Here is a 13,066-nt window from a genome sequence, read left to right on the forward strand (position 1 = left end):
GTAGAAAGAATAGTAAACATGGCAGCAGCTTGGCTTAACAGTGAAATCCTTGCTGATCTTAAACACAAAAAAGAAGCTTACAAGAAGTGGAAGGTTGGACAAATGACTAGGGAGAAGTATAAAAATATTGCTCAGGCATGCAGGAGTGAAATCGGGAAGGCCAAATCACATTTGGAGTTGTAGCTAGCAAGAGATGTTAAGAGTAACAAGAAGGGTTTCTTCAGGTATGTTAGCAACAAGAAGAAAGTCAAGGAAAGTAGGGGGCCCCTTACCCTAATGGAGGCAACCTAGTGACAGAGGATGTGGAAATTGCTAATATACTCAATGCTTTTTTTGCCTCTGCCTTCACAAACAAGGTCAGCTCCCAGACGGCTGCACTGGGCAGTACAGTATGGGGAGGAGGTGACCAGCCCTCTGTGGAAAAAGAAGTGGTTTGGGACTATTTAGAAAAGCTGGATGAGCACAAGTCTATGGAGCTGGATGCGCTGCATCCGAGGGTACTAAAGGAGTTGGCGAACGTGATTGCAGAGCCATTGGCCATTATCTTTGAAAACTCATGGCGAACGGGGTTGGTCCCGGACGACTGGAAAAAGGCTACTGTAGTGCCCTTCTTTAAAAAAGGGAAGGAAGATGATCCGGGGAACCACAGGCCAGTCAGCCTCACCTCAGTCCCTGGAAAGATCATGGAGCAGGTCCTCAAGGAATCAATTCTGAAGCACTTAGAGGAGAGGAAAGTGATCAGGAACAGTCAGCATGGATTCACCAAGGGCAAGTCATGCCTGACTAACCCAATTGCCTTCTATGAGGAGATAACAACTGGCTCTGTGGATGAGGGGAAAGCAGTGGACATGTTATTCCTTGACTTTAGCAAAGCTTTTGATACGGTCTCTCACAGTATTCCTGCCGGCAAGTTAAAGAAGTATGGGCTGGATGAATGGACTATAAGGTGGATAGAAAGCTGGCTAGATCGTCGGCTCAATGGATAGTGATCAACGGCTCCATGTCTAGCTGGCAGCCAGTATCAAGCAGAGAGCCCCAGTGGTCGGTCCTGGGGCCGGTTTTGTTCAATATCCTCATTAATGATCTGGAGGATGGCGTGGATTGCACCCTCAGCAAGTTTGCAGATGACACTAAACTTGGAGGAGTGGTAGATACGCTGGAGGGTAGGGATAGGATACAGAGGGACCTAGACAAATTGGAGGATTGGGCCAAAAGAAATCTGATGAGGTTCAATAAGGACAAGTGCAGAGTCCTGCACTTAGGACGGAAGAATCCCATTCACTGTTACAGACTAGGGACCGAACGGCTAGGAAGCAGTTCTGCAGAAAAGGACCTAGGGGTTACAGTGGACGAGAAGCTGGATATGAGTCTGGGTGCCCTTGTTGCCAAGAAGGCTAACGGCATTTTGGGCTGTATAAGTAGGGGCATTGCCAGCAGATGAAGGGATGTGATCATTCTCTCTATTTGACATTGGTGAGGCCTCATCTGGAATACTGTCCAGTTTTGGGACCCACACTACAAGAAGGATGTGGAAAAATTGGGAAGAGTCCAGCACAGGGCAACAAAAATGATTAGGGGGCTGGAGCACATGACTTACGAGGAGAGGCTGAGGGAACTGGGATTGTTTAGTCTGCAGAAGAGAAGAATGAGAGGGGATTTGATAGCTGCTTTCAACTAGCTGAAAGGGGGTTCTAAAGAGGATGGATCTAGACTGTTCTCAGTGGTAGCAGATGACAGAACAAGGAGTAATGATTCAAGTTGCAGTGGAGGAGGTTTAGGTTGGATATTAGGAAACACTATTTCACTAGGAGGGTGGTGAAGCACTGGAATGGGATACCTAGGGATGTTGAGGAATCTCCTTCCTTAGAGGTTTTTGAGGTCAGACTTGACAAAGCCCTGGCTGGGATCATTTAGTTGGGAATTGGTCCTGCTTTGAGCAGAGGGTTGGACTAGATGACCTCCTGAGGTCCCTTCCAACCCTGATATTCTATGATTCTGTGACTGCCCATGGCGCAGGAAGGGAAAGTATCGAGTGATAAGCTGGCCAGGGTTCCTCATGAGACTGATCTCACCCCCCACCCCCTCCCCCCCGGCTCTTGCAGGCAATGGAGAGCGAGGTCAATGTGTGCTACAAGGAGCTGTGCGGGCCAAAGCCTGGCTACCAGCTTCTGACCAATCAGCTGCAGCGCTTGTGTGTCGTGCTGGACGTCTACCTGGAAACAGAATCCCATGACACCAGCGTGGAAGGGCCCAAGGAGTTCCCCCAGGAGAAGATGTGCCTGCGTCTTGTCAGGTGAGGACCCAGCCTGCTGCCAGCAGACCTCGGGGAGCGAGCAGAGGGCTGCGCTGGAGCCAATGCAGACACACACAGGGACCATGCGTAGCTCTCTGGCCAGCAAGACTCCATGTGGGGTACATACCAGGGAGGTAAACATTTAATCTGAAGTGAATCAGAGGCCGTCTAAGGAGGTAGTTTCTAGAGCTGCCCTGTTCCCTGGAATGTGCAGCTCTGCAGATCACTTCCCTCACCTCCTCCCTTCCACCTTACACTTGATAGCAGCTGAGCATCACTCAGAGCATCTTGTTTGCTGCCTGCAGAGAGATCTCTTCCCCCACCCCCAGGAGCCGGCGGTTCCTCCTGCCTCCAGCTTCTCTCTGCTGCGGTTGGGATGTAGAACACTTCCACCCAGGAGCGAGATCAGCCAATGCTATTTACTCTGTTTTCTTGGCCTTGATGTTTGTGGCTGATTTCTGTCCTCCCCGCCACCCCCTTGATTGAATCCTGCACCCGAGCTGTCGAGATCCTGGGCAGAGCCATTCAGGATGGTGACCTGTGAGCTGAGGCTCTTGGTTCTCTAGTAGCTGCCCCAGCTCTTTGCCATGGCGTGGCACAGATGGCAGCTGCTCCTTGCCAAGAAGTCCCTCCTGGGTTCCTCCACACCTGCTGGTCTGGCCCTTAACCATAAGTGACTGACCTTAAATGGTGCCTCCCCATGGTCTGTCCTGCCCCTAGGTAGAAGCTCCTCCCCCACCCCCCAGAAATGGGCTCTCAGGAGCATGCCCCTGATCAGGGATCTCCTGCTGAACTCACCACACACATCTCATTCTAACAAGCAGGTTCTCCTGCTCTGGCAGGTGCCTCTCACCATTTTATCCCTTTCTCCGAGCACTGGACTAATGCTCACCAATCGCCCCCGTCCATACTCAGCCAAAGAACAGTCGCTGGGCAAGCTTCCCCCAGACAGTGCTGCGGTTCCAGTCCGAGCATCCTCCCAGTCTCTCTCTGCCCTGCAGATCCCTGGCCAACTTGAGCAACTATTTACTGCTTTTGAGCCTAATTGTCCTGGCAGTTTTACACTGGGGCAAATGGCTCTTGCAATGAGACTGATGCTCCCTGCAGTAGACACTCTGAATGAGGCTCAGCCCTTAGGCTCCTGGTTTGTTTCCTCTGCACCCATACTTGAGATCCCCTTCCATTGAAAGGTCTAGTGCAGGGGTTCTCAGCCAGGACTCCAGGGCCTTCTGGGGGGTCTTGAGCAGGTTTCAGGGGGTTCGCCCAGCAGGGCCAGCGGTAGACTGGCTTTGGCCCAGGGCAGACAGCCAAAGTCCCACCGCATGGGGCTGAAACCCAGGGCCCTGAGCCCTGCCACCTGGGGCTGAAGCCAAAGCCTGAGTAACTTAGCTAACTGGGGCCCTGGGCAATTGCCCTGCTTGCTAACCCTTAACGCCAGCCCTGGCTTTTAGATGCAGAAAAGCAGTTCCTGTGGCACAGGTGGGCGGTGGAGATTTTATAGCATGTTGGGGGCCCTCAGAGAGGTTGGAACCCCTGGTCTAGTGCATACTGCAGCCTCACCTCCCCGCTCTTTCATCTCCTCTTGCAGGGGGCCCAACCGGATGAAGCCATTCAAGTACAACCATCCACAGGGGTTCTTCAGTCACCGCTGACCCCATCACCAGGATTGTCCTGCCTCCAACCACTGAGCTCCCACAGCACCAAATCTCCATGCCACGTTGTTCTAAGCTGGTTGGGGCTCAACCACATCCCCCAGCAACCTCTCCTGCCCCTCCATGCAGCGCTCCCATTCCAGCGTTGCTTCCCAGGGGTGTTCGAAAGTATTAAATTCTAGATGAAGAAAAGTCTCTCTGATCAGTGTGTGTGAATGCCAGCTGCACCTTAGTGGATGGGTCTGGCCCGGCTGAGGGGAGCGGCTGGATCATTGCTAGCGATGCCTATTAAGGAGCTATGCCTGCAGCTTCTATAAAGGGTCCCGGGTGGATGTCCCAAGGGCGTGGCTCAGCGAATAGCCCGTAAAGAGTGGCAGCTCCAAGACTTCTGCGCTAGGGACACAGACATGATGGAGGACATGTCATTGGACTGTCATTGTTCTCTGGGCCCATGCAGGCCTTTTCAGCCGCTTGCCCCTCTGTCCTGCCCTTCTGCTGGGCCCGAGAGGGGACTTTGATCACCCCTGCACAGCACTTCCATGCCTTGAAGAAGCTCTTTTGATCAGGGATGGAAAATCCTATCCCAGCTCCTGGGGGAGGCGCTTCAGCTCCTTTGACTCCAGAGCCATTTCCCTCGTTTGCTGTGAACCGCTGGCAATGGCAGGTGGAATGGGTGTACGTGTTAGCCCACAGCTCCAGGAGTGGGGCTGGGTAAGAGCAAGTGGCATGTCTGCAGCTACTTCGGGGTTTGCTCTGAAACCTGGCAGCAAATCTGCTGTCTCACAAGGGGGGGCTCCTGGTATTCGCTGCCCCTTGCTTGGCTCTGTCGATTCTCCCCCTCTTGAAATGCCGCTGATTCTCCCACCCTGTCTCGACTGCCGCTCTGTTTGTTTCGCTCTGTTCTTCCTGGCTCCCCCTCCCCACCCTGTGCTGAATAAGAGTAAGACAGAGGATAAAAATAGCCCATTACTAGAACCTGAACCACAGCCTGGACGCTTGCCCTCCTGTGCTGGCAGCGCACCAGCTGACGAGCCAGAAAAAGCGCTTCTCGCAGACCGGGAAATGGCTTTGGGGAAGAGAGGGTGGGCTTGCTCCTGCCTGCCCCTGATGGCACTGCCGTTTACTCACCTGCAAAGCTCGCACTGGGGCTCTGCGCAGGCAGGCTAATCCCACTCTAGGTTCAGCTCTGCTCTCCTCCGAAGCAGCCCATGGAGTCCCATGCTGCTTACTGTGATGAGAGCCTCTGCCATGTTCCCACTCAGCTCCTGTCTGCACTGCACAGATGTTCAAGATCCCCTGGTGCTGCCTATTTCCCTTCTGTCCTTGGCCAGATGTACATCCTCTCCTCAGCCTCCTGGCTCTGTTTCTTGGGGCTGACCCCTTCCATCCTACAGGAGGCAGCAGTCCAGTGCCAAAGCAATCCCTGTGAGTTTACAGTTTGTGAAGAGGGGTTGGGAGCTCAGGTAACCAGGGGTCTCAGGCTTTAGGATTCCATGAAGAGCTATTCAGCTGGCTCAGCCTGTTAGCCAGAGCAAGGGAGTCTCATTAACTCCATCTCTGAAGTCCTTAGGGGACTTTCCCTCTGTACTGGCTGCCTTCCCACTTCATGTGTGCAGAAATCTGCCCTTCTACACCTCTCCCAGCCTTCCTCTATCCCAGGGTAGAGGTGGGCAAACTACGGTCCAGAGGACGCATCCGGCCTTTCAAACATTTTAATCCAGTCCTCGAGTTCCCAGAGGAGAGCAGGTCTGGGGCTTGCCCTGCTCCAGTGCTGCAGCTGGGCAGTGGAGTCAGGGGCTTGCCCTACTTTGCATGGCTCCCGGAAGCAGTGATGTATGGGCAGCCAGGGGACTCTGCACGCTGCCCCTGCCCCAAGAGCATGGCCAATGGGAGCTGCAGGGGTGGTGCCTGCAGACAGGGTAGCTGTCTGGAGGCGCCTCCACATAGGAGCCAGAGAGGTGACATGCTGCTGCTTCCAGGAGCTGCTTGAGATAAGCACTGCTCAGAGCCTGCACCCCTGACCCCCTCCTGCACCCCAACCCCCTCCCCCAGCCCTGATCTCCCTCCCATCCTCTGAACCCCTCGGTCCCAGCACAGAGCACCTGCCCACAACCTGAACTCCTCATTTCTGGCCCCACCCCAGAGCCTGCACCCCTAGCTGGAGCCCTCACCCTCTCCTGCATCCCATCCTCTTAATTTTATGAGCAATCAGCCCACCATACAATTTCCATACTCAGATGTGGCCTTTGAGCCAATAAGTATGCCCACCTCTGCAATAGGGTATAGTGGACAAACCACTGGACTGGAAGGCAGGAGACCTGCATTCTGTTGCTGACTGCCACTGGCTTGCTTAATCTCAGTTTCCCCAATCTGTCAAATGGAGATGATGCTACTTTACCCACCAGTGCAAAGTGCTTTGAGAGTTGTGGAGGGAAAGTGCCCTAGAGGTGGTTAGTGTTAATCACTCGTTAGCTCTCCTCTGCCCCCTTTTCCCAAGTGGCATGGGGGTGGGGTCCTGATCACCCAGCAGCTGGCCCTGTTCCTCCAGCCACCCCCCATTCTTCACTGCTTCTTCCTCTACCCGATGTGTTTTCTGAGTGCCAATCAGACAGAGCAAGTACCCACCCCAGAGGCTGAGGCCCAGCATGCCAGTCTCAGCCCCATCCAGGAAGAGGGAGGTTGCTGAGCCTCGGCCCCAGAATGAAGGCTGCTGTTGTCATTGGAGGGAAGGTTGAGGACAGTGTCTGAAGCAGGGAAGGCTGGATTGAAGCTTCTGGCACAGTGAATCAATGGTAATCATAATTTGCCTTCAGCTCTGGTGCAGGTGTCAGGGCTGTTCTCACCAGCTGTCTGCAAGGGGACAAAATGTGCTGAGACAGGCCATGCTCACACACTTCATCCACACAAATCTCTGAGACACTTGGCTCAGTTGGGGGTTTTGCTACTGTAACACATTGTTCTGGCCGCTCAACAGAAATTTTTCCCTAGATGCCAGAACAGAGGTTATTGCTTCTGCTGCCGTCAGAGAATAGCCACAAACCCCAAGCCCTGCGCCACAGCGTGGAACCTGCCTGGGTCCTGGGCTTGCTCTGCACACGTTTTGTCCCAGCAGAATTCTGTTGGTTTGGGGCTCAGTTTGACACTATTGTTTCCAGTACAGCCCCTAGTGTGGCTGCAGTTGTACCAGTGCAAACGTGCTGGCACAGGGTGACTAAACCTTGTTAGGGAAGAGGGGCCTGAGCCAGAGAGCCAACGCCAGGAGGCTGCAAAGGGCTGAGTGGCTGGATTGTGTTTTGAGTTGTAGCTGCGGTTGGGGTGGGGGGTCAATGGGCTGTACTGGGGGTGTCCAAGGACCAGTTTGCACTGGGCTAGACAATAAGCTGCCCCAGGTAAGGGTAATGGTGGATGTGGCATTTTTAGGGAATCTAAGCGTATGCCTACACTAATAGGTCGATTTTATAGAAGTCGATTTTTAGAAATTGATTTTATACAGTCAATTGCGTCTGTCCACACTAAGCGCATTAAATTGGCGGAGTGAGTCCTCGCTATCGTGGCTAACATCGACTCCTGGAGCAGTGCACTGTGGGAAGCTATCCCACAATTCCCACAGTCTCCGCCACCCACTGGAATTCTGGGGTTAAGCTTCCAATGCCTGGTGGGGCAAAAACATTGTTGCGAGTGGTTCTGGATACATGTCATCAGTCACCCCTCCCTCTGTGAAAGCAATGGCAGACAATTATTTAGTGCCTTTGTTCCTGGGTTACTCGTGCAGACGCCATAGCATGGCAAGCGTGGAGTCCACTCAGCTCGCTGTCACCGCTGCTGTTGTGGGCAAGTCTATTGTGGGGGCTGCTGTGAGCCAAGTAGCCAATGCAATCATTGACGTTCTGTTATCAAGGGTAGTGACTCTGGGAAATGTGCGGGCCTTTTTAGATTTTAGTTGCATCATATTCTTGTCCTTTGTTGCTGGTGAAGAAGTCTTGGCAGCGGTACATTCCAGTCTGGTCGGCGCTGTGTCACCCCATAGCATTTCTGTGGTTGACACATGCAACAGCTCCAGGGCTCTTACTCTTCTCCTTGGTTGAGGTACCTTACCCTACCCGGCCCTCCAAGCATTTGACACAGAAGCACCTGCAGCAGCTGGCATTGCTACACAGCAGCAGCTCCTTGCCTTCGCAGCAGACGGTGCAATAGGACTGTCATCATCCACTGCTTCTGCTGCAACTCTGCTCTCCTGTTCCCCAGCGACAAGCTTGGGGGATCCGTTCTGATCCTCCTGGGTGCTGCTGGCAGCAGACAATGCAGTAGGACTGGTAACCGTCCTCATCGGACATGTAGCTTGGCCAGGGATTCTGGGAACGTCTTCCCTGCCCAGCTCCTGTCAACCTTCAGGGCATGGTGTACGGCTCCATCACTTCCCCTGCAACTCTGCTCTCCTGCTCCCCAGCAACAAGCTCAGGGGATCCGTTCATGAAGCCTGGACAGTAGTAAGGAGCAGTTCAACTATAGGCTGAGCAAGTGCAGAATGGTGGTAGAATGTGCATTTGGACATTTAAAAGCTCGCTGGCGCTGTTGGTCAGACCTCAGCGCAACCAACATTCCTATTGTTATTGCTGCTTGCTGTGTGCTCCATAATATCTGTGAGAGTAAGGGGGAGATATTTATGGTGGGGTGGGAGGTTGAGGCAAATCGCCTGGCAGCCAATTTTGAGCAGCCAGACACCAGGGCGATTAGAAGAGCACAGCAGGGTGCGCTACACATAAGAGAGGCTTTGAAAACCAGTTTCATGACTGGCCAGGGTTTGGTGTGACAGTTGTGTGTGTTTCTCCTTGATGCAAACCTGCCCCCTTTGTTTATTTTAATTCCCTGTAAGCCAACCAGCCTTTCCCCTTTGAAATAAAGTAACAATTATTTTGAAACCATGCTTTCTTTCTTAATTAAAAAAAATTAGATAACGGACAAGGTAGGTGGGATGGGGAAGGAGGGAAGGACAAGGCCACATTGCTTATTGTAGCCACACTAAAAATCAAACTGTTTGAACGACAGCCGCCTGTTGCTTGGGCCATCCTCTGGAGTGGAGTGGCTGGGAGCCCGGAACCTCCACCCCACCACCCCCATTCTTGGGCATCTGGGTGAAGAGGCTATAGAACATGGGGAGGAGGGTAGGCAGCTATACAGTGGATGCAGCAGGGGTTTGTGCTCTTGTTGGCTTTCCTGCAGCTCCAGCAGACACGTCATCGTGTCTGTTTGCTCCCCCATTAGCCTCAGCATTGCGTCCTGCCTCCGCTCTTCGCACTCACTTAATTCTTTCCTGGCCTGTGCCACTGAATGCCTCCATGCATTAAGCTGTGCCCTATCAGTGCGGGAGGACTGCATGAGCTCGGAAAACATGGCCTCGCGAGTATGTTTCTTCCACCTTCTAATCTGTGATAACCTCAGGGATGGAGATGATTGTAGCTTGATTTAGGGTGTACTAATATTAATTTGGATAATATGGGAATTAAATGTATTTAATTAATTTTAATTTTATTTTGATTTAAGTAACAATATTAATAGTAATTAATTATTAATATGAATAGTATGGGTTTTAGGCTCACCAATCTGTTTGATCAGAAGATAAAGGTTCTTGTCCCAAATCAGGCTCCACAGAATTTACAACGGACCCTCGGGGATATGACAGGAACCTCACACTGAGACAGATCTTTTTGTTAAAATCAATAATAGTAAGTAAATGGTAAAATAACCAGAGTTACAAAGTTATAGTTGCATTACTGCTATTCAAAGATACATATGATGATATAGTATTATAGCAACAAAGCTTTGGTTAATGTACTCTCACCCTTCCTGGATAACCTGGTGGTAAGAGACACAGGAACAGCCTTGTGATTCAGGTTTCTCAATTCTTGAGTGAGGGATCCAGTGCTTAGAAGAAACTAAAGCTACGAGCTATTAAAGTGAACTTAGGGTTTACTTGACTAACTTAAACTTAAAATCAAAACCTAATAAACAAAGAATAAAACTTAGGGAAACCGAGCTTGGTCTAGTTCCTTGGAAACTTAAAATTTAAGAAGAACAAGTCTCGCCTACTGAGAGCAGCAGTCACTGTAGATAGATAGAATAGAGAGAGAATAAGTAAGAATAGAAATGGAGTAAGTAAGAATGGAGTAAAGTGAGAAATGGAGTCTCTTTTATAGGGCAAATGCCAGAAATCCTTCTTCTTATGCCCAAATTTCATTCCTCACCCAGAGAAACGTTAGGGTGCACTTACCCCATAGGCTAGTGTGTATGTGCTTATCAATGACAGGTATGTACGCACATCAGTCTCTTGTGGTGTGCCTGTTAAATCTGTGGGTACAACACTGAAAACCCCCCTGTGCCATTCTCCATTGTCTAGTGGACGTAGGTGTAGGTACTTTATTTAGGTATAGGAAAAACAAGATAAAAGGTCAACTTTGCTTTTCTGGGTACAAAGGGCACAGGACATAGCTATGCTAACTTTGCTTTAGCTTAACATACAGGATATGGCCTGTAGGTCTCTTGCATTACAGTCAAATTTACTTTAATATACATCTATAAACCTATTACAATAAACCAAATACGTAAACTATAAGAACACACACACAAGCAAGCAGGTTAGTCCTATAGGCTACATGATAGGGGGAGCATAGAAACATTCTACGTTCTACGATTCTGGGGGGACTGCATGGTCACCTGTGCTGCTGAGTTCGCCGCACTGACCAAACAGGAAATGAAATTCAAAAGTTCCTGGGGCTTTTCCTGTGTACCTGGCTAGTGGACTGGAGTTCAAAGTCCTGTTCAGAGCGGTCACAATGGAGCACTCTGGGATAGCTCCAGGAGGCCAATACCGTCGATTTGCATCCTCACTACCCCAAATTCAACCCAGCAAAGTGGATCTTAGCGTTACTCCCCTTGTAGGGGAGGAGTACAGAAGTCAATTTTAAGAGCCCTTTACGTTGCCGGAATGGGGTTGGTTGTGTGGACACATTCCTTTTTAAATCGACTAATGCGGCTAAATTCGACCCAACCCCATAGTGAAGACCAGGCCTGAGAGGGGAAATGGAGGGGTAACCCTGGCATTGTTGCCCCCTGGCTGCAAGAGGGGATTTGGGGTGAGGTGGAATTGTGACAGGCACCTCAACCTAGTACGGTGCATTCCCCTTCCTGTCTGGGAATAGCTGTAACAGTGTGGTCCCCTGGAGAACTGTGCCCAGCCTAGGGCCCTCGTCCTGCTTCTTCCCAGCATAGTTAAAGGCCTGGTGTGTGTAGACGAGCCCTGCTGGTGCGTCTGGTGGTGCTGCAGCCCCAGTGAGAGAATCCCAGGGGTGGTTTGAGCCTCCAGAAATCTCAAAATTAAAAAATGGGGGGTATTTGTCATTCAGCTCAGGGCTCAGCCAGTGCCAATGGAGAGACTGGCTGCCTTAGGGCATATCTACACTGGCAGAGTTACAGCGCCGGCACTTCCAGCACCGCTCAGAGAGCGCTGAAGGGAAACGGCTGTTGTGTGTTCACACTGACAGGTGCCTGAGCAATAGCGTGTTCACACCTGTGGCACTTGCAATGGTATTCGGAGCGGTGCACTCTGGGCAGCTTTCCCACAGAGCATCTCTTCCTCTTCTGCTGCTAAGACTTGTGGGAAGGCAGAAGGGGGGCATGGAGCATCCTGGGTCCTGTTTCAATGCCCTGTGATGCATCACTTCACATCCCAGCAATCCCTGTGCTTCTGTCTGCATTTGGCACCATCTTTCAATGGTTTGAGTACTGTGTGTCCTGCCTCTTCAGGCTGCAGGAATGGATCCCAAACTGCTGACCAGTATGCTGGTCGCTCTGACCAACACATCACAACGGCAGTGGAGTTATTCCTTAAACTACAAAGGCAAGAGGAGGTCAATATTGATCTCGCCATGCATAGTAGCTACGACAGGAGATTGCTTGTGGCATTCACGGAGGTGCTGACCACAATGGAACACGGCTTTTGGCTTGAGAAACAAGCACTGAGTGGTGGGATCACACCGTGATGCACGTCTGGGATGACGAGCAGTGGCTGCAGAACTTTCGCATGAGGAAAGCCACATTCATGGGACTGTGTGATGAGCTCGCACCACTCCTGTGGCGCAAGGACACGAGAATGAGCGCTGCCGTGCTGTTGGAGAAGCACATAGTGCTTGCACTGTGGGAGCTGGCTACTCCAGACGGCTATCAATCGGTTGTTAACCAGTTTGGAGTGGGAAAGTCGACCATTGGACTTGTGTTGACAGACATTTGCAGGGCCATTAATCGCATCCTGCTCCGAAAGACCATGACTCTGGGCAACATGCATGACATTGTGGATGGCTTTAAACAAATGGGCTTCCCTAACTGTGGAAAGGTGATAGAGAGCAAGACCATTCCAGTTCTGGCACCAGACCACCTAGCCACTGAGTATGTTAATTGGAAGGGGTATTTCTCTATAGTTCTCCAGGCACTTGTGGATCACCATGGGTGTTTCACAGACATTAATACAGGCTGGTCTGGAAAGGTGCATGATGCACGCATCTTTCAGAACACTGGCCTGTTCAGAAAACTTCAGGCAGGGACTTTCTTCCCGGACCAGAAGATCACGGTAGGGGAAATCGAAATGCCCACTGTGATCCTGGGAGACCTGCCTACCCCTTAATACCGTGGCTTATGAAGTCATACATGAGGCACCTTGACAGCAGTAAGGAGCGGTTCAACAACAGGCTGAGCAAGTGCAGAATGACTGCTGAGTGTGCTTTTGGTCGTTTAAAGGCCCGCTGGTGCTGCCTATATGGGAGACTGGACCTGGCCGATGACAATATTCCTATGCTTATAGCCATATGCTGTACACTCCATAATATTTGTGAAGGGAAGGGTGGAAGCTTCACTTAGGGGTAGACTGCTGAGGCTCAGCACCTGGAGGCTGAATATGAACAGCCAGGGACCAGGGTTATTAGAGGGGTTCAGTGTGGGGCCATAAGGATCAGGGATGCCTTGAGGCAGCAATTTGAAGCTGAAAGTCACTAATATTTGTTGCTGTGCTCGGGAGTGCAGTGTTTGTAATGCTAGGAGGTGATTGTGATTGGTGCAGACAATGCACTATGAA

At 51.2% G+C, this 13,066-nt stretch overlaps 1 protein-coding gene across 5 annotated transcripts in view; it reads left to right on the top strand.

The window, feature by feature from the left end:
- THOC5 (THO complex subunit 5) overlaps nt 1–4,140 on the top strand; it is a 28,788-nt gene extending 24,648 nt beyond the window's left edge. For all 5 annotated transcript variants that reach the window (XM_050923748.1, XM_050923749.1, XM_050923750.1 and 2 more), the window contains 2 exons: nt 2,103–2,293; nt 3,882–4,140. In XM_050923748.1, coding sequence (XP_050779705.1) covers nt 2,103–2,293; nt 3,882–3,945 — 255 coding nt within the window. In that variant the 3' untranslated portion in view covers nt 3,946–4,140. The remainder of the gene's footprint in view (nt 1–2,102; nt 2,294–3,881) is intronic.
- The last annotated feature ends 8,926 nt before the right edge of the window (nt 4,141–13,066 follow it).

This window comes from Gopherus flavomarginatus, chromosome 15 (genome assembly GCF_025201925.1).
Source record: "Gopherus flavomarginatus isolate rGopFla2 chromosome 15, rGopFla2.mat.asm, whole genome shotgun sequence".
NCBI classification, from domain to species: domain Eukaryota; kingdom Metazoa; phylum Chordata; order Testudines; family Testudinidae; genus Gopherus; species Gopherus flavomarginatus.